The 17,133-nt window shown below is 43.7% G+C and overlaps 1 protein-coding gene across 1 annotated transcript in view; it reads left to right on the top strand.

Annotated features, from left to right (window-relative positions):
* LOC100726475 (ATP-dependent DNA helicase DDX11-like) overlaps positions 1-9,187 on the top strand; it is a 35,652-nt gene extending 26,465 nt beyond the window's left edge. The window contains 5 exon segments of the mRNA XM_063249741.1: positions 5,189-5,292; positions 5,878-6,024; positions 6,273-6,340; positions 6,758-6,817; positions 8,605-9,187. Coding sequence (XP_063105811.1) covers positions 5,189-5,292; positions 5,878-6,024; positions 6,273-6,340; positions 6,758-6,817; positions 8,605-9,187 — 962 coding nt within the window.
* Positions 9,188-17,133: the final 7,946 nt, after the last annotated feature.

Raw genomic sequence — 17,133 nt, 5'->3', positions numbered from 1 at the left:
ATTTTGTATCCAGCCATATTACTGAATTTATTTATTGTATTTAAGAGTCTTTCAATGGAGTTTAGGGGGTCTTCTATGTAGAGTATCATGTCATCTGCAAACAATGATAATTTAACTTCTTCTTTTCCTATCTTTACCCCTTTTATTTCTCTCTCTTGCCTAATTGCTCTGGCTAGTACTTCCAGTACTATATTAAATAGGAGTGGTGATAAAGAACATCCTTGTCTTGTGCCCGATTTTAAAGTAAAGCCTTTCAATTTTTGGCCATTTCGTATGATGCTGGCTGTTGGTTTGTCATAAATGGCCTTTATTATATTGGAGGTAAAGACCATCTATTCCAATTTTCTGTAAAGTTCCTGTCATGAAGAAATGTTGGACCTTGTCGAAGGCTTTTTCCGCATCTATAGAAATGATCATGTGATTCTTATTTTTGGCGTTATTGATATGGTGGATTACATTTGTTGATTTATGTATGTTGAACCATCCTTGCATTCCTGGGATGAATCCCCCTTGGTCATGGTGTATAATCTTCTTGATGATTTGCTGCATCCTATTTGCCAATATTTTATTGAAGAGTTTTGCATCTGTGTTCATTAGGGAGATCGGTCTATAGTTCTCTTTTTTAGTTGGGTCTTTCTCAGGTTTTGTTACTAGAGTAATATTTGCTTCCAGGAATGACTTAGGAAGGATTGCTTCCCTTTGAATTTCATTGAATAGTTTGAGGAGTGTCGGCATTAGGTCTTCTTTGTATTTCTTGTAGAATTCTGCAGTGAATCCATCTGGGCCCGGGCTCTTTTTGGTGGGAAAGGACTTAATTACATTTTCAATTTCATTAACAGAGATTGGGTTATTCAACAGTTTTACATCCTCTTGATCTAGCTTTGGTACTTCATATGTTTCCAAGAATCTGTCTGTTTCTTTTGTGTTATCAAACTTTTGAGAGTAAAGGTTTTTGAAATAGGTGTTGATGATCTTCTGTATTTCTATTGGGTCTATAGTGATTTCACCTTTTTCATTTCTTATTGCATGAATTTGAGCTTTTCCTTCCGTTTTTTTAATAAGGTTGGCTAGGAGCTTATCGATTTTATTTATTCTTTCAAAGAACCAACTGTTTGATTCGTTGATTCTTTGGATTGTTTTCTTAGTCTCTATTGCATTGATTTCTGCTCTGATTTTTATAATTTCCTCTCTTCTTTTGGCTTTGGGCTTGACTTGCTCTTTTTTTCTAGCTGTTTGAGGTGTAGCATCAAGTTATTTATTTGTATTCGTTCTGTTTTCCTGATGTGGGAACTCAGTGCAATAAATTTTCCTCTGAGGATGGCTTTCATTGCATCCCACAGATTCCTTTAAGTTGTATTTGTGTTTTCATTTTCTTGTAGATGGTGTTTAATTTCTTCTTTAATTTCCCCTGTAACCCCCTGATTACTCAAGAGTGTGTTATTCAGTTTTCATGTGTTTGTGGGATTTTTGCAGTATCTTTTATCATTAATTTCTAATTTCAGAGCGCTATGATCCAATAACATGCCAGGGATGATTTCAACTCGTTTGCATTTGTTTAAATATATTCTGTGAGCTAATATATGGTCTATTTTAGAGAATGATCCATGGAATCCTGAGAAGAATGTGTATTCTGATGTTGTTGGGTGGAACATTCTGTATATGTCTATCAAACCCATTTGTTTGCAGGTGTGATTCATTTCTGTTATTTCTTTGCTCATTTTCTGTCTGGTTGATCTGTCCCTTGGTGTCAATGGCGTATTAAAGTCTGTTACAATTGTGTTACTGATAATTTGAGTTTTCATTTCTGTTAATAGTTGTTTTATATAACTGGGTGCTCTGGAGTTTGGTGCGTATATATTTAAGATAGTTATCTCTTCCTCTTGGAGTTTTCCCCTTACAAGTATGTAGTGACCGTCTTTGTCCTTTATGGTAATTGTTGGTTTAAAGTTCACGTTGTCTGCAAACAGAATGGCTACTCCTGCCTTTTTTTGGATTCCTGCTGCATGAGGTATTGTTTTCCATCCTTTGACTTTCAGTCTGTGAGTATGCTTCTGGGTTAGATGGGTTTCCTGTAAACAGCATATGGTTGGATTTTGTTTCTTGATCCATTCTGCTAGTGTCTTCCTTTTGATTGGTTCATTAAGACCACTTACATTAATGGTTATTACTGTTAAATGCTGGTTTATTGTTGGCATGTTATCTCTCTGCTGTTCCATCTTTATCTTTCTGTTCTGTTTAATTATCTGCTTTGCTTAGTGGTTTTTTCCTTTGTGTATCTAAACTGTCTTTCAATATTTTTTGCAGGGTTGGTTTGGTGTTCATGAAGTTCTTCAGCTGTTCTTTTTCATGGAAGTATCATATTTCACCATCAATTTTGAATGATAGTTTTGCAGGATACATCAGTCTAGGTTGGAAATCATTTTGCTTTAGGATCTGGAATACTTCACTCCATGCTCTACTTGACTTTATTGTTTGTGCTGAGAAGTCTGCTGTTATTCTGATAGGTTTTCCTTTATAAGTGATCTGTCTTTTCTCTCTGACAGCTTTTAATAATCTATTCTTGTGTTGGATTTCTGGGATGGTGATTATTATATGTCTGGGTGTAGTTTTATTTTGGTTATGACTATTTGAGTTCTATATGCTTCACTGATCCTGATGTTGGTTTCTGATCTCATGCTTGGGAAATTTTCAGCTATTACTTCTCTAAATATCCTTTTGACATCCTTTATGTTGTCTCCTTCTTTTTCATTAATCCCTATCATTCTTATGTTATTTTTCTTTGCATTGTCTTGCAGTTGTTGAATTGTTGTTTCCTGATTCCTTGTTATTTTTAAAAGATCTTTCCTTTCCTGTTCACTAGCTGCAATCCTGTCTTCAAGGTCTGAAATTCTATCTTCACTTTCATTAAGGCAGTTTTTACAACTTTCAGTGGAGTTTTTTATTTCCTGTATATCTCTGTGCATCTTTATTATGTATTCTGTTTGTTTCTTCTATTGCTTGTCTACGGATTCTATCTTTTTGTTTAGTTCCTCCAATTTTTTATCTGTGTTTTCTTTAGATATTTTCAGAATCTCTTTCATTTCTTTTATCATTTCTTCTTTTACCTGGGAGATTATTTTGAGTTTGAATTTCTTTAAAGCTTCAGGAGTTGCTTGTTAATTTCAGTAGCTATTGTGTCCGATATTTGAGGTGAATGGCATATATTTTCTTCTATATACATTGCTCCTAGGTTTTCTTGAGATGGGCTGGAGGTTTGAGGTTGTAATTTGGTCTTTTGCTTTGTCATTTTCCTATATTTCTATGTTTCAAGTGTTATTTGAAAGCTTCCTCAGGATCTGTTGAAAATCCCCTTCTATGTTTGCAGCTACTGAGACTCTGGCACCACGCTACCCCAAGCCACTGGGCCTATAGAACCAATGGCCCTCCTCTGCCTGCTCAGAACTCCGCAGTTCCAGACAAGCTAGGCCTTAGGGACACTGTGCGCCCACCTGCCCCTTGGAAGCTCCACAGCTCTCCAATTGTAGCCGGGATGTGGAGGTAGATGTTGACGCCTCAAACCCACCTCTCCACTTCACTGCACCTGGAACCCTGGAGGGTCCCAAACAGTGTGGGCTCTGGGCAGAGTGCACTGAGCACTCACCACAGGCTGCAGGGCCTCTGGAACCCACGATGCTCCACCGCCCGCCGACACATCTACAGTCCTCCAGACACACAGGGAGGCTGATGCAGGCGCCCCAGATCTGCCCAGCCCCTCCTCTGTACACCGATGGCTTGGTGTGGGAGGCCCAAACAGGCTGGGCTCCAGGGATAGTGTGGGCCCGCCCCCCTGTTGGAAGCTCAGCAGTTCTCCAAGTGCAGCCGGGATGGGGAGGCGGATGTAGAGGCCTCAAACCCACTTCTCCACTTCACTGCACCCGGAAGCCTGGAGGGTCCGGAACAGTCTGGGATTTGGGCAGAGTGTTGTGAGCACTCACCACAGGCCATGGTGCCTCAGGAACCTGCGATTCCGCCCCCCGCCCCCCCGGCCTGCTGAGATATCCACAGTCCTCCAGACACATGGGGAACGAGATTTAAAAAATTTTTTTTTTTGCTAAAATAAATATGAGCCTGCTCTTTCCTGTGTCCGTGAGAGCCTCGGCTTGTAGCCTCATGGTTGCTGGCTCGTGCTGGCCAGTAGCATGGCGAGGTCTGCAGGCTTTAGTGGTTGTTGGCTTTGGGCTGGGTAGAAGTGGCACTGCTCATGCAGCAGGCGGCCTCTACCCCTCCCCAGGGTCCATCTCAATGTGCAGATGGTATCCTGAGGATGAAAAACTTCTGCCTGGCTAAGCTGCATCTCTCAGCTGTTTGAAGCTTAGACTCCTATATAACTCCTGGTTTAGAAAAGTGAAACTACTTGTCACTTGCTAAACAGTGCAAAACTCCCCTGTCTGGGGTTCATGACCATTGTGTAGCCCCCCAGACATACCCCCCGGGCAATGTCTGAGAGCTTGGTTCCTCCACCCAGTGCTTCAGCTTTAAGGGTTTTGCCCCATTGGAGAGGTGGCAGCTGTGTGGATCTAAAGACTTTCCTGTGGTGATTTTAATCCGACGCCAGGTTTGAGACCTGTTGTGCCAAATCGGCCACCTTTCTTGTGTTCCCTCAGCCATCTGAAGAGGCCGCCAGCAGGGCAGAGGGTCATTAACAGTTATTTTCTTTTTGATAATTCTGCATCAGCCTTTCTGGGCTTTTTTCCTGTGCAGTGTGCCTGTGGCTACCCAGCTCAGAATTTTCCCTCTGTTCTCCTGAGGAGCCTCTGTGCACTCCATACCAAGGCTCAAGGTCCCTTTCCTGGCCCTCCAGGCGTCACACACCTCAAACCCAGCATGCAGGGTGCTGGCCTGGGCTGGGATGGAAGTGGAGGATGTAGTGGAGTTTTCCTGTGGTAAGAAGACCCTGTACCATGACCTCTGCTCACTGTGTTTTGCCACTGGCTGGGCCCTAGATGGGGACACCACCAGATGGCTTGTCACCTGCTCCCTTCCCACTTTCATGCTCTGTGACCTGCCATCTGCATTGTCTGCCTTCCTTGCCCCAGGGACTCTCAGTGAGAGCTGTAAACCCTCTTTTTGTGTGGGAGATGGGTGGGGAGCACCCTCCTGGACCCTATCTGCCTTAAGAGCAGTTTCCCACCCCTCCCCATCTTACCAGGTCACTTGATCCCACCAGGCATCATCCTGCCCCTGGTTCTCTGCAGCAGGTCTGCCGGCCAGCAGCTAAAATTTACCTTCCAGCAGAGAGAGCTGCCTGCAATGGTGGGTGCCAGTCTCGGTGCCCACAGCGCCCAGGGCGCAGCACAGCACTCTGGGTCAGCCTGGTCAGTCCTGGCAATGGGGAAATTGGTATCTGGTCTCCCGTTCCAGCTGGCCTCCCAATGAGCGGAGTCTCTAGATATTTCTCATGAAGTCATGGGCTGCGGCTACCCCTGGGCCTCTAAATGAGTTTCTTTTAGCCTTTCAGATGGCCCTTGAGGATGAGGGACTGCCTCCTGCTCTGGTTCCCCTAGTAATGTCAGCACCACCCCAGGTGGGCACAGGTCTGGGGACGCATCTCCAATGCTGCCTGGGGGCAGGCACCTCCCTTATCTTAGATGCTGCAAGTCAGGATGCTGGGAGATGGGGGACTCAGTGGCCTGACTCTGACAGTGTCCTCTCTCTGGTGCTGGCACTGGGACCTAGGTCACAAAGGCAGGCGTGTTTGGCAAGAGGCTGGCACATGTGCCTTCCAATGTGGCTGTCATGCTCCTGGGCCCACTCATGCACTGGGTTGAGTTCTGCCCTCAGCCTAGAGCCCAGCTATGGTGTCCCAGGCATGCTCCTCAGGATCTGTCTGCCTCCTAGATGGATGAGACAGGGCACAATCTCTGCAACCTATGCAACGTGATCCCTGGGGGGCTGGTCTGCTTCTCTTCCTATGAGTACCAGTGCCAGGTCCTCACCCACTGGGACAGGAGCGGCCTGCTGGCCCACCTTTCTATCAGGAAAAAGGTGAATGGTTCCTTACCCAACAGGTCTCTTCGGGGTGGCAGATCCTGGGGGCTCCCTGAACCCAGATGGTACTGCTCCTCCCGGTCCCTTGCCTGCACCCCTTCCTTCTAAGGTCTCTGCATCTGGCCAGAGGGATCCCTAAAGCTGGGCACTGTGAGGGTGGCCTGACCCCAGAGTGCAATCCAAGGCTTTGAGCTGATGTGAGCACCCACGGCCCCCTTTTCCTGGGAGACTGTTTTTCCCTGCAGCTCTTCCAGGAGCCCAAGAGAGCCAGCAAGGTGGTCAGGTGCTGGCTGTGTATTCCAGGTGCATTAAGGTAAGGGGTACAGCCTGGGCATGGGGGCCATGTGGGCCTGGCATCTTCCTGGCCCCAGCCCAGTGCCCCAGATGGGGCTTTCCACAGAGCTGTGGACAGGCAGGAAGCCCAGTGACCAGGGCCTTCCTCCTCTCTGTGGTGGGAGGGAAGATGAGTGAAGGGATCAACTTCTCTGACGACTTGGGCTGGTAGGTGCACCCTCTTCCCTGCTGGGTCCCTGCACCTGCCGTGGTCTCATGCTGCAGATTCTGTATGCAGACAGGGTGCTCAGGGTGTTGAGGGGGCAGCAGGGAGGGGGGTGCTGACTATGGAGCGAGAAGCCAGGCTGAGGCCTTGGAGACTCCATTCATTGGCCCAGGCTGGATCTGGTGGGCAGAGCAAGGGCGGAGCCTCAGGTGTCACCTCCATGTCCCCCAGGTGCCTGGTGATGGTGGGCATGACCCACCCCAACATCCAGTCACCTGAGCTGCGGAGAAGGTGATCTTCTTGGATCAGTCCAAGAAGGACTCACAAGAATGAACCTCTCCTTAGTTATATATCTGGGTTTGTGAGGGAGAAATCCAGCCTCCTGTCTCCTCAACAAGGACCTGCGGAGTGAATGCAGCCACTTGGAGGTTTCCTCCTGTGGTCTGCAGACAGCTGCTGCTCAGCTGTGAAGCGGAGACCAGGACCACAACAAAGATGCCAAAGAGACTGTGAGGCAGCGACACAACCTCAGAGACAGCAAAACCCTCAGGATAAGCATGCTGTCCAGCCTCCTGTAAAGTGCTAAGGGAGAAACTGCTTCTGGGTCAGGAGCCCAGAAAAGCCTCTTAGCAGACCACGATGCTCTCCAGTGGGAGGGAGCAGGAACGGGACCACCAGCTTTGCTGCAGGAAGCACTGAAAGTATGGCTTGCTGGAACTGAGAGGCACTCAGTGTGAAGAGCAACTCAAATCCCAAGGCTTAGAGAAAAAATAATGGAAAATAGGTTTATATGGATTCCATGCTGCAGTGACCACATTTAAACCTGCTGGGTGAAATAAAATATATTGCTGATTTCATCAGTTTCTTTTTACTTTTAAAAGCATGTGAGAGGGATGAGGATATAGCTCAGTGGCACAGTGCCTGCCTGGCAAGTACAAGGTCCTGAGTTCGATCTTGGTACCAAAAAAAAAAAAAAAAAAATCTTTATGTGAGTTAAAAGCACTAAGTGACTGGATTCTGGACCACGTTAATCATAATGGTCTCACATTATCATCCCCTCTTCTAATATTTGGTAGCCCTTAAATAATTATCATGAAGATAATCATTTGAAACATCTTTCAGTATATTTTCATGTGCTACAACCTCAGCACCAGTATTAGCAATGCTCATTGGTACGAATAATTATGAATTCAGTTACCTAATAATACACCTACACACCTTAGAGCCATTCCACTCCTCAAGAATTATTTCATTCTTAGTGAATTTCTTTTTGTCCCCAGTTTTTGATGAGGAAATGAAGGTGGACCAACCAAATAGCACTTTTTTAATCATCAAAATGCTACTTGGGATCAAGCCAGACTTAAGTTGTACTGTGTGAATTCAGAACTTTGGTGACTTATCAGTGTTTTTTTTTTTTTCATTTTAATGCATTAAAATGCAAATCTTAAGAAGTCAAAGCTTCAGCCTTAGGTGTGAGGCACTGTTTGGGCCCCTGGTGTAGGGCGGTTTTTGTCTAAGGAGAGGTGCTGGGATGCTGCACCAGGCCCGCCTGGTCCCCAGCACTTTCTAGACCTGGACCTGGCTCTGTCATCTCCTCACCACACTTTGACAGTGAGAAAGCCCAGTACAGAGAACAGACAACTTCCAAGAGGCCCTCGGTCTCTTTGAAAACGATTCACAACCCCCTTGGAGGGCACAATCAATACCCTAGAAAGCCAGGGATGCAGCTGAAAATAAAAAGCTGTGCATTTCATCCAAAGCAGCCCACCTTGGGGAGTTTTGTTACTGTAAGTCCTGGCTCCATAACTGCTGCCTGCAATCACTCCAGGCCTCTGACACCTCCTGCTGGCTCAGCTTCATTTTTACTGCTTTTTTTCTCTCTTTTCCTCCGAACCCACTGAGCTCCATCTTCAGCCCTCTTTTTACGTTTTATTTTGAGACAGGGTCTCCCTAGGACTCTCAGTTGCCCAAAGTGGGCTGCAACTTGCGACCCTCTAACCTCGGCCTCCCAGAGTGCAGGGTCACAGGCGTGCACCACCCTGCCTGACTTGCCGATCCTTTCCAAACCGGGAATGAAGCTCTGCCGCAAACGCCGGTGCTGCTGCTGCTGCCGCCTGGACCTGGGGCCCAGTGGTGTCAGGGCGACGGCAGGGTAGCAGTCATAGCCCACCTCCCTCGACCTCAACCCCGGCTCCTGTCTACACCCTACACCCCACGCCCCAGGCCCAGCCGGTGTTTGCGCTCCTACCTGGCTCCGCAGCCCCAAGGCCCGGAAGCCCGCTGCCGCCCGCCTTTCTTCCGCCGACACCGCTGGGTCCTAGCGCCGCCCCGCTGAGCCGCCAACCTTGCCCCTTCGGCCTTGAGCCCTTCCTGCGATCAGAGGCTTTCAGCCTCCTTGAATTGAGACTTGATTTACCCTGTGGAGGAAAGACGCTTCCTTGCCGGCACCCTTGCTCAGAGTATAGCATTCAAGGAGGTCCTGGATCTGATTCCCCGGCCCAAATAAATGAGGAATGTGGAAGCCAGGCGCAGATACGCGGTGCAGAAACCCGACTGCGGGCGGACACCGGGGCGCAGTCCCATCCGGGGCGCAGCCGGAGCAGCCGGGCTCCCTGGCCGACTCCGGAGAAGCCGCAGTTAGAGCTAGCCCTGAGCTTCTAAAGTGGGCTGGAGGTGCGCCGAGTCCCAGACAGCGCTCCCTGCCCGGACCTGGACATCACCCGCACCCCGGAGGCAGAGGCATCAGACACGCGGGGTCACCAGCGTTTCCTACGCAATGCCTAGGCCAGGGCTTTGTACTTTTTTCTTAGTGTTTCCAAAAGGCAATCTCCTAAACTACTCCTTCTGTCCTCAGATTTAATCTTTGATGTGGGGAATGAAAGCACTCAGGTTAGGACCAATGTGACTGCATGGATGCCTGAAATTCTCAGTCAGCCTCACGGAGACACTGGACTGTGAAGCAGGGCAGGGAGAGGCGTTGGTTTTGGATGGGCCCGGTTTTAACATTAATTCAGGAAGATTCAGCGCTTCCTGAGAAGGGTGGGGTGACTGCAGACCCTGTGAACGCTGTGGGCCACTGACCTGTTCCCAGAGGACTACGGCCCGGCCCTGGTGCACACCACACACGCAGAGCTTAAGTGGCAACGTTTATGGATGTTTAAAATCACAGTGAAAGCTAGCCGGAAGAAGGGGGGGGGGTAGAGAGAAAGGGAGAAAGGAATAGAAAAACAAATGCTTTTTGAAAAGTTAAATCTGCAGAAGCTCCAGCCCAGAACAGGCAATGGTTCTTCTGTGAGCTCCTGACTTGGTTCTTGCAAACCTTTCAAGGTCACTAGGTGAAAAAATACTGGATGTATAATAAATTTGCATTTCAGAGAAACAGTAGTAATGTTTTTTAGCATAAGCATGTGCTTTGCTTAATTTCCTACTTGTGCTAAAGCATTGTTTGTCTGGCATCAACTATTAACTAGGCATCCCAGATTTTCACTTGGTTAACTCAGCAACCCTCCTAAGAGCTCAGGGCTGCCAGCTGCCTTCATGTGTGGCTTAGAGATCTGGGGCCTCTTTGCCTGGTTGTCCCAGTCTCTGAAGTGCTGTGTCTCCAACTAGCCTCTCTCACCCTGCCCTTTCACTGTGCCCCTCCTAGAGGCCAGCAACAGTGGCCGGGGGGGGGGGGGGGGGGGGGCAGGGTCCCTGCAGTTGTGGGTAACTGTGGTAGGCAGGACTGGGCTTCTTGGGATGCCCTGGGACTTGCTGAGGTACAGGTGTCAGAGGACAGGCCTTCTGCCTGCAGGACACTGGCGAACAGCATATGCACGTCCTGTGGTCCACTGAGCCTGAGTTTCACATTGCAGCCCACCTGTCACTCCTGTCCTGCCTTGTGTCCTTTCCAGTGCCTCCACTAGTCTGATGCCTGGGCCAGAACAAAACCAATCAAAGCAAAACAATGAAAACATAACAAGACTTCCAAACAGGATAACGGGAAATAAACAATGGTTACCATAATATCTGTTTTCTTACAAATAGCTGCCCATATTATCACACATAATAAAACAAACAAAACAAAGCAGAATAAAAATAATCAAAACAATGAAAACATTATAGGACTTCTAAACCAGAAAATAGGAAATCAACAATGGCTACCATAATATATCTTATCTTCAAAGTAGCTCCCTGTACCATCAGACAGTAAAATCTAACAAAACAAGACAGAACAAAACCAAACCTAACAAAATGATGAAAATGATACAAAAATTTAAAATAAGACAACTGGACATTAACAGTGGATACCACTTTCCCTTTTTAGGCCTTTCTTCCCCTAATCATTTTCATATGTATTGTGCTTTTTTGGGAATGACTAACTCCTTTGGTTTTTTATGCTAGGGAGATAACTTGGTGTTCAGCTGTATGAATCCAAACCATTTCACCCATGAGCATCATCCAGTTGCATCTATTTACCCACAAAAGCCTTGAGATTATCCTATTTTATAGCTGGGTAACTTTCCATTGTATGGAAATACTGTATCTTTCTTATCTATTCTGTGGTTGATGGGCAAGTTATGCTTACTGTTTTCTGGTCTCCAGTCACACGGAACAATTGTTTTGTCTCCTTTATTAGCCTTTGAATTTCCTTCCCAGTTAAATGTATTTCCTGTATACAGTGTATTGAAGGGTCATGTTTCTTGATCCTCTTTACCTGTTTCTTTTTAGTGGTGAATCAAGGCCATCTACATTAATGATTACAACCGGCACACTTTGGTTCATCTCTGGGGGTCAACACAAATGAAATAAAAAGACTATTCATAGAACTAATAGACCCCCAGAGAGATGAACCATGGTATCTTCCTGCTGTTGGCCCTTTACTTTTTCACTTTGTTCAACTGTTTGTCCTGTTTGGTGGTCCTTCTCTGCTGCTGTTCCTGGAACCATGGGCATCCTTATGTCTCTCTAGAATATCCTTCAGCACTATCTGTAGGTTTGGTTTGATGATGATGAAGTTCTTCAGTTGTTCATCATGGAAGTATCTTATTTCTTCATTAATTTTAAAAGATAGTTTTGTAGGATACATCAATCTGGGTTGGAAGTTGTTTTCTTTCAGGGTTTGAAGCAGTTCACTCCAAACTCTTCTTGACTTGATGGTTGTGCTGACAACCATCTGATTGGTTCTGATTAGTTTTCCTTTATAGGTGATCTGTTTCTTTTCTCTAACAGCTTTTAATATTCTGTTCTTTTGCTGAATTTCTGAGATCTTGATTATTATATGTCTGGATGTAAACTTACTTTGGTTAGGGCTAGTTGAAGTTCTCTATATCTCGCTTATCTGTATGCCAGATCCTCTTCCCATGTTTGGTAAGTTTTCTGTTATAGTTCTATGAATAGTCTTTTTATTTCATTTGTGTTGACCCCCAGCTTTTTTTCTGATACGCATCACCTGTAAATTATTTTCTTTGTGTTGTCTTGCAGCTGTTGAATTGTTATTTCTTGATTCCTCATTATTTTTAAGAGATCTTTCCTTTTACTATCACTAGCTGCAATACTGTCTTCAAGGTCTGAGCTTTGCTAGTTTTTTAATTTCCTGGATATCTCTTTGACTCTGTTTCATGCATTGTAATTCCTTCCTATATTGTTCATTCAAAGTTTTCATCATTTTTCTATGCTTCTTTTTTAAATCTATGTCTTCTTCAGCTATTCTCAGCAATGCTTTATGTTTTTGACTTCTAATTTATGTGATATATTGTCTGTGATCTGGTTACTTTTACAGCCTCATGAAGTTGTTTCTTTAGTCTAGTTGCTATCCTCTCAGAGATTTCAGGTGTGTGACTTCCACTGTCTTCCATGACTGTATTTCCCAGGCTTGTTCTTTGTGGGCTGGAGGTCTGAGAATGCCTCTTGCTCCTTCATCTTGACATTCTCCTGGGTTCCTCCAACAAAACAATTGTGGAGTCCCAGGGACTCCCACATTGGCTGACCTTCTGTGGTGAGGAGAATGGAACAGGCGCCCGGGTTTCTCTGACCCCAGATTCCTAAGGAGAGCAGGGAATGGGGGAAGCTTTTTCCAGACTTGTGCAGCTACACTGAGGCTTCCTCAATGGCAAGGGATGGATGGTGGCAGGGCTACTTTTTTCAGCCTACATGTGTATACCAGGGCTCCCCTGATGGTGGCAGAAACACAGGGGTGTTTTTGTCTGATTCTCCTGGTAGGTGATGACTGCTTGAAGGAAGCTAGGGTCTCCAGTGGAAACATGCAGCACACAGGACATATTTGGGTGTGTGTCTCTGCTCTCAGGAAGAAAGACTTTCTGATGGTGGGGGCAGGCACATAGGGAAGGATGTGGCTGTGTCTCCCTGCCTGTGCTGTCTGCCCAGAGAAAGCAAGCCTTTGGATGGTGGTGGTGGGTGCATAGAGGTGGATCTGGCTGTGTATCTCTGCCCATGCTGCAAGTGCAGATTAATAAATGGAAAAACAACCATATAAAATAACCTAGAAGTTTTCTGAAAGTGTATAGAAAAATATAAATTAGTGTGAACAATGGAAGTATAGTGCCACGAAAGAGTAAATAGAATAAATGATTCAGTTAAATATAAATTGTCAAATTGAAGGACACATCATATTGCCTTTTGTTTTTTAAAAGACATTCTTAAGCTAAATAAATATGGAAAAATTCAAATACATGTTGTAAGTACAAAGATGTTACTGATCAAATGCACAGCAGAATAACTCTGGTACATAAATACAATTTTGAAATAAAAACAAGTCAATGCATACTTCATTTATTATTGTATAGAGGTTCAAATTATCACAAAAAATTAATTTTGATATTATAAAATTATAAATCATGACATTTCCAGATATTGTAGCCTCAAATAAAAAAAAAAAGAAACTGAAGAATTTGATGATGATGAAGAGGAGAAGAAAGATATGTGGGGAGATTTAGAGGGAGGAAAAAAGAAATATCAGTAGGGAATTATATGGCTTTATACTGAGAAATCACAACAATTATGTCTTAAAGAAAAAAATAACATCTATGCATTGATAGAATATTTCAAAATTAAATTAGCAAGCTGAATTCATCATACAGATAGCTATATTCCCTAACAGAAGAGTACATACTCCGGGCCATAGGTAGCTCAGTGGTAGAGCCCTTGTCAGACATGTAGGAGGCCCAGAGTTTATTCTACATTACTTTGGGGAACATAAGAATAAATGTTTTTTTTCATTCACATAGAGCTTATTAATAAGGAGTGAACATGAGCTGGGCTGTAAGTCAAGAAGCAACACATCCCAAGTGTGATGGTGCACATCCATAATCACAGAACTCTGGGTGCATCCACCCAGAGGCAAGTTCAAGACCAGCATGGGGAACATAACTACATAGCAAGACTCTGTCTTAAAATTAAAAGCTAATGAAGACATGTGATAATTAAGGACAATACAAGGCATTTTTTATTGTTTTCTTGAAGAAATTTATGATATCAAGGGATATAAATGTAAAGCTTTCCAAAACTGAGAGACTATTTGTGTTTCTGTTGTAGAAAAGATGAAGTGAATGGAGTTATTTGGAATAAGCACTTTAAGAAATGTCTATTTTTGTATTGCCATTGTTTTTATATTTTTAAACTAAAAAGATGATAAAAACTGTATTGTCTTGCTAGTGTACAAAACTGAGAGTAAATAAGATCCAAAAATTACAATAGATATAGTGAAAGGGAAAGAAATGCTCAAAGGGAAATCATATTGTTTAATCAATTTTGCATGACTGTATCTCCTAATCTAAGCAACTATTTGGAAGATAAAAATATGTAATATAACAACCATTGTCAAATTCCTATTCTTGTTTTGAAATCCTGTATCACTATTCTGTTGTTGTTGTCATCATAGTTTGGCTTTTGTTTGCTTACTTGCTAATTTTTCTGTGCCTTGTCTTTTCTTTAAAGTAAAAAAAAAAAAATAACTGATGATAAAACTTACAATGTGCTGTCTCCTTCCAGGCTTCCCAACACTTCATGCTTTAGCAGAGGTGAACAGAGATGTCCCTGCCTTTTTAATGATTCTTCCTTCACTGGACTTTGGAATTCTATGTTATTTTCTTGGGTTTTGATGACGATGCCTACATAACTTTGGTGGGGCAATGACATCAGTGCATCAGTTATCAGCCTTCTGCCATGCAATTCTTCCGCATAGGCCATGTTTCTCTGCATCTTCCAGAACCTTCTTTCAAAGTGACTATTCCTCCTCATTGCTATTTCCAACTTCATGTGAATGCCAATGTTGTAATATGAAGCATTTGATGTGTTAATTTGTGCAATTATTTTAGTTCTTGATACAAAGTACTATCTACAAAACACAGCATAAATTATTTTGCTCCATTATTCATATTTTGCTTTGGATATGCAGGCCTTTTCCTCCATGCACACAATAGTAAGGGTGTTAAAGGGTCTGAGTTCTATAGTTTTCTTTAGGTATAAATTCTAAAGCCTTGAAAGAATAAGCTCTTTCAATGACAGATTATATTTTTTAGTATTTATCCTTAATTAGGACAGTGTTTTTATACTGAATATTCTAATAAATGTATCAAAATCTAGGTGTTTAAAATTATAATTATTGATTTTTAACATCTGTAGAACTTAAGAAAGAGAGCCTCCATTTCCTAGTTTGTGAGTGACACCATCGTCAGTGTCTCCTCACGTGACAGAATGATGAGATTCTCTCTAGATTGACCCTTGTAAGAACACTAATCTCATTCACGAGAAATTCACCATCATGACCTAATCTACCTTCATCAGCTCGCCAGATCAACCTTGTAACACATCATACTGATGCTTAGGCTCTTACCATATGAATTTGGAGACAGGATGAAGGCTTTTAGTTCACACAAGTTATGGCACTGCATTGGATGATAATCACGTATTGTGTCTTTTCTCTAAGGACATCTAGACTCCTCATGCAGGCTACCAGTGGTGACCAGGACTTTCTAGCCCTTATTTTTACTATAAAAGAGATCAACCAGAATCCTTGTCTTTCCCCTACTCTATCTCTGGGGATATGAATTCCAGAATGTCCAGCACAGCCATTGGAGGACACTGGAGAGTTCCCCAATTTGGCAACAGGACAGGATGATGCCCCTAATTATACCCACAGGGGAGAGAGCGGGTCAACAGCAGTACAAACAGGAGCAGCATAGGCAACTTCTCAAACTGGGCCACTTTTACCACACAGGAGGGTGGGCAGTCTGGAGGCAAACTATGCCTCATTTAGTGCCAGTGCCAGGTGCTAAGATGGTGAGTGGAAACGGGGCCCATGCAGATCTCAAAATGTAACACGACAAAGGGTGGTGCATGGAGACTGGGATGATCACCCATACTGTGCCTGTGACATCGAGGACAGAGTGAAGAAAGCAGAGAAGAGTTTTGGAATTTTGAGTAAGATTGGATGTTTACTCAGTTTAAAAATCTCAGGAAATGTGATAGTTACAAAGACAAGAGGAAGCAGGATCTTACTATGCCACATTAAGCTGTTTCAATTCAAATCTACTCTCTTTCTGACATTTTTCAGTTTCCTTTTCTTTTGAGTTTGTCTTTGGCTCTTTTGATCCTATGTTGAATGACAATGACCAGTTTCCTTTGTGTCTCAGATGATCCTCAAGGTCACATCTCTGCACCGTGGCATGGTCTCCTTGGGCTTCATTTCAGCTGCATCTGGGTGGGACTGGGCATCACAGAAGGCCTGAAAGGTCTTCAGTTTCTCTCAGATGTGAGAGAAGAGATGCACAGGAAAGGAGTCTGTGTAGCATTTGTGAAAATGACATCCAATGGTGCTGTTCCATGTCTTCCATACACAGCGAAATGATTTCCTGATCAAGGAAAAATCACCAGTAAATGTGGTTAGCATTTACTATGATACTGAGAATCTAAACGATGCAAATCATGGTATAGGACAATATCTGGGGACATGGAGAGTCAAGATGACAAACACACTAGCATACAGACATGACTGGAAGAAATGTCACACAATCAGAGAAAAACATGGTTTGGGGAAAGTTTTGGATCCAAAGTTGAGTTGGAGGTCACACCCATGTATGCTGTTTATTTAAGTGGACTTCACTAGAGTATTTCTTCTTGAAAATGATTGAAATTTTAGGAATACTATGACATTTAATCAACCATAGGTTTCATTTTTTTCTACTCCATGGAATTCCTGTTAAATATATTTTATAAAACTAAGATTAAAGATATTAGGTAACTTCCCTCTGTCATGTTTTCTGTCTTAAATTTGAGACTCTGTTCATCAGAGGGTAATGTATCTCTTATAGCTGCAGCCTTTTCTGAGGAACACTCAAGTTAAAAATCCTGCTGGACACTAAGTGAATTTGGATGAGAAAAAGAAACTGAATGCAGAATATGCCATTTTCAATTTTTGGAATTTTCCAGAAGGCATTAGTTTTAAAGTAAGAGCATTTTCCTTGCATACTCTTGATTGTCAAGGATCATCTTTGAGACTATGAAAGTGGGTATTACAGAGATATATTGCATATAACCATAATGCTTATCATTGGCCATGAAAAAGCACAATCTTTTTGTGGGATTTCTGCACCCAATTTTGCTCAGAA

Source organism: Cavia porcellus, unplaced genomic scaffold, assembly GCF_034190915.1.
Source record: "Cavia porcellus strain 051 isolate PalLab524CR breed Dunkin Hartley unplaced genomic scaffold, mCavPor4.1 scaffold_6, whole genome shotgun sequence".
Taxonomy (NCBI): Eukaryota; Metazoa; Chordata; class Mammalia; order Rodentia; family Caviidae; genus Cavia; species Cavia porcellus.
Note: the sequence above shows the minus strand (reverse complement) of the source record. Positions and strands in the feature narration are given on the sequence as shown.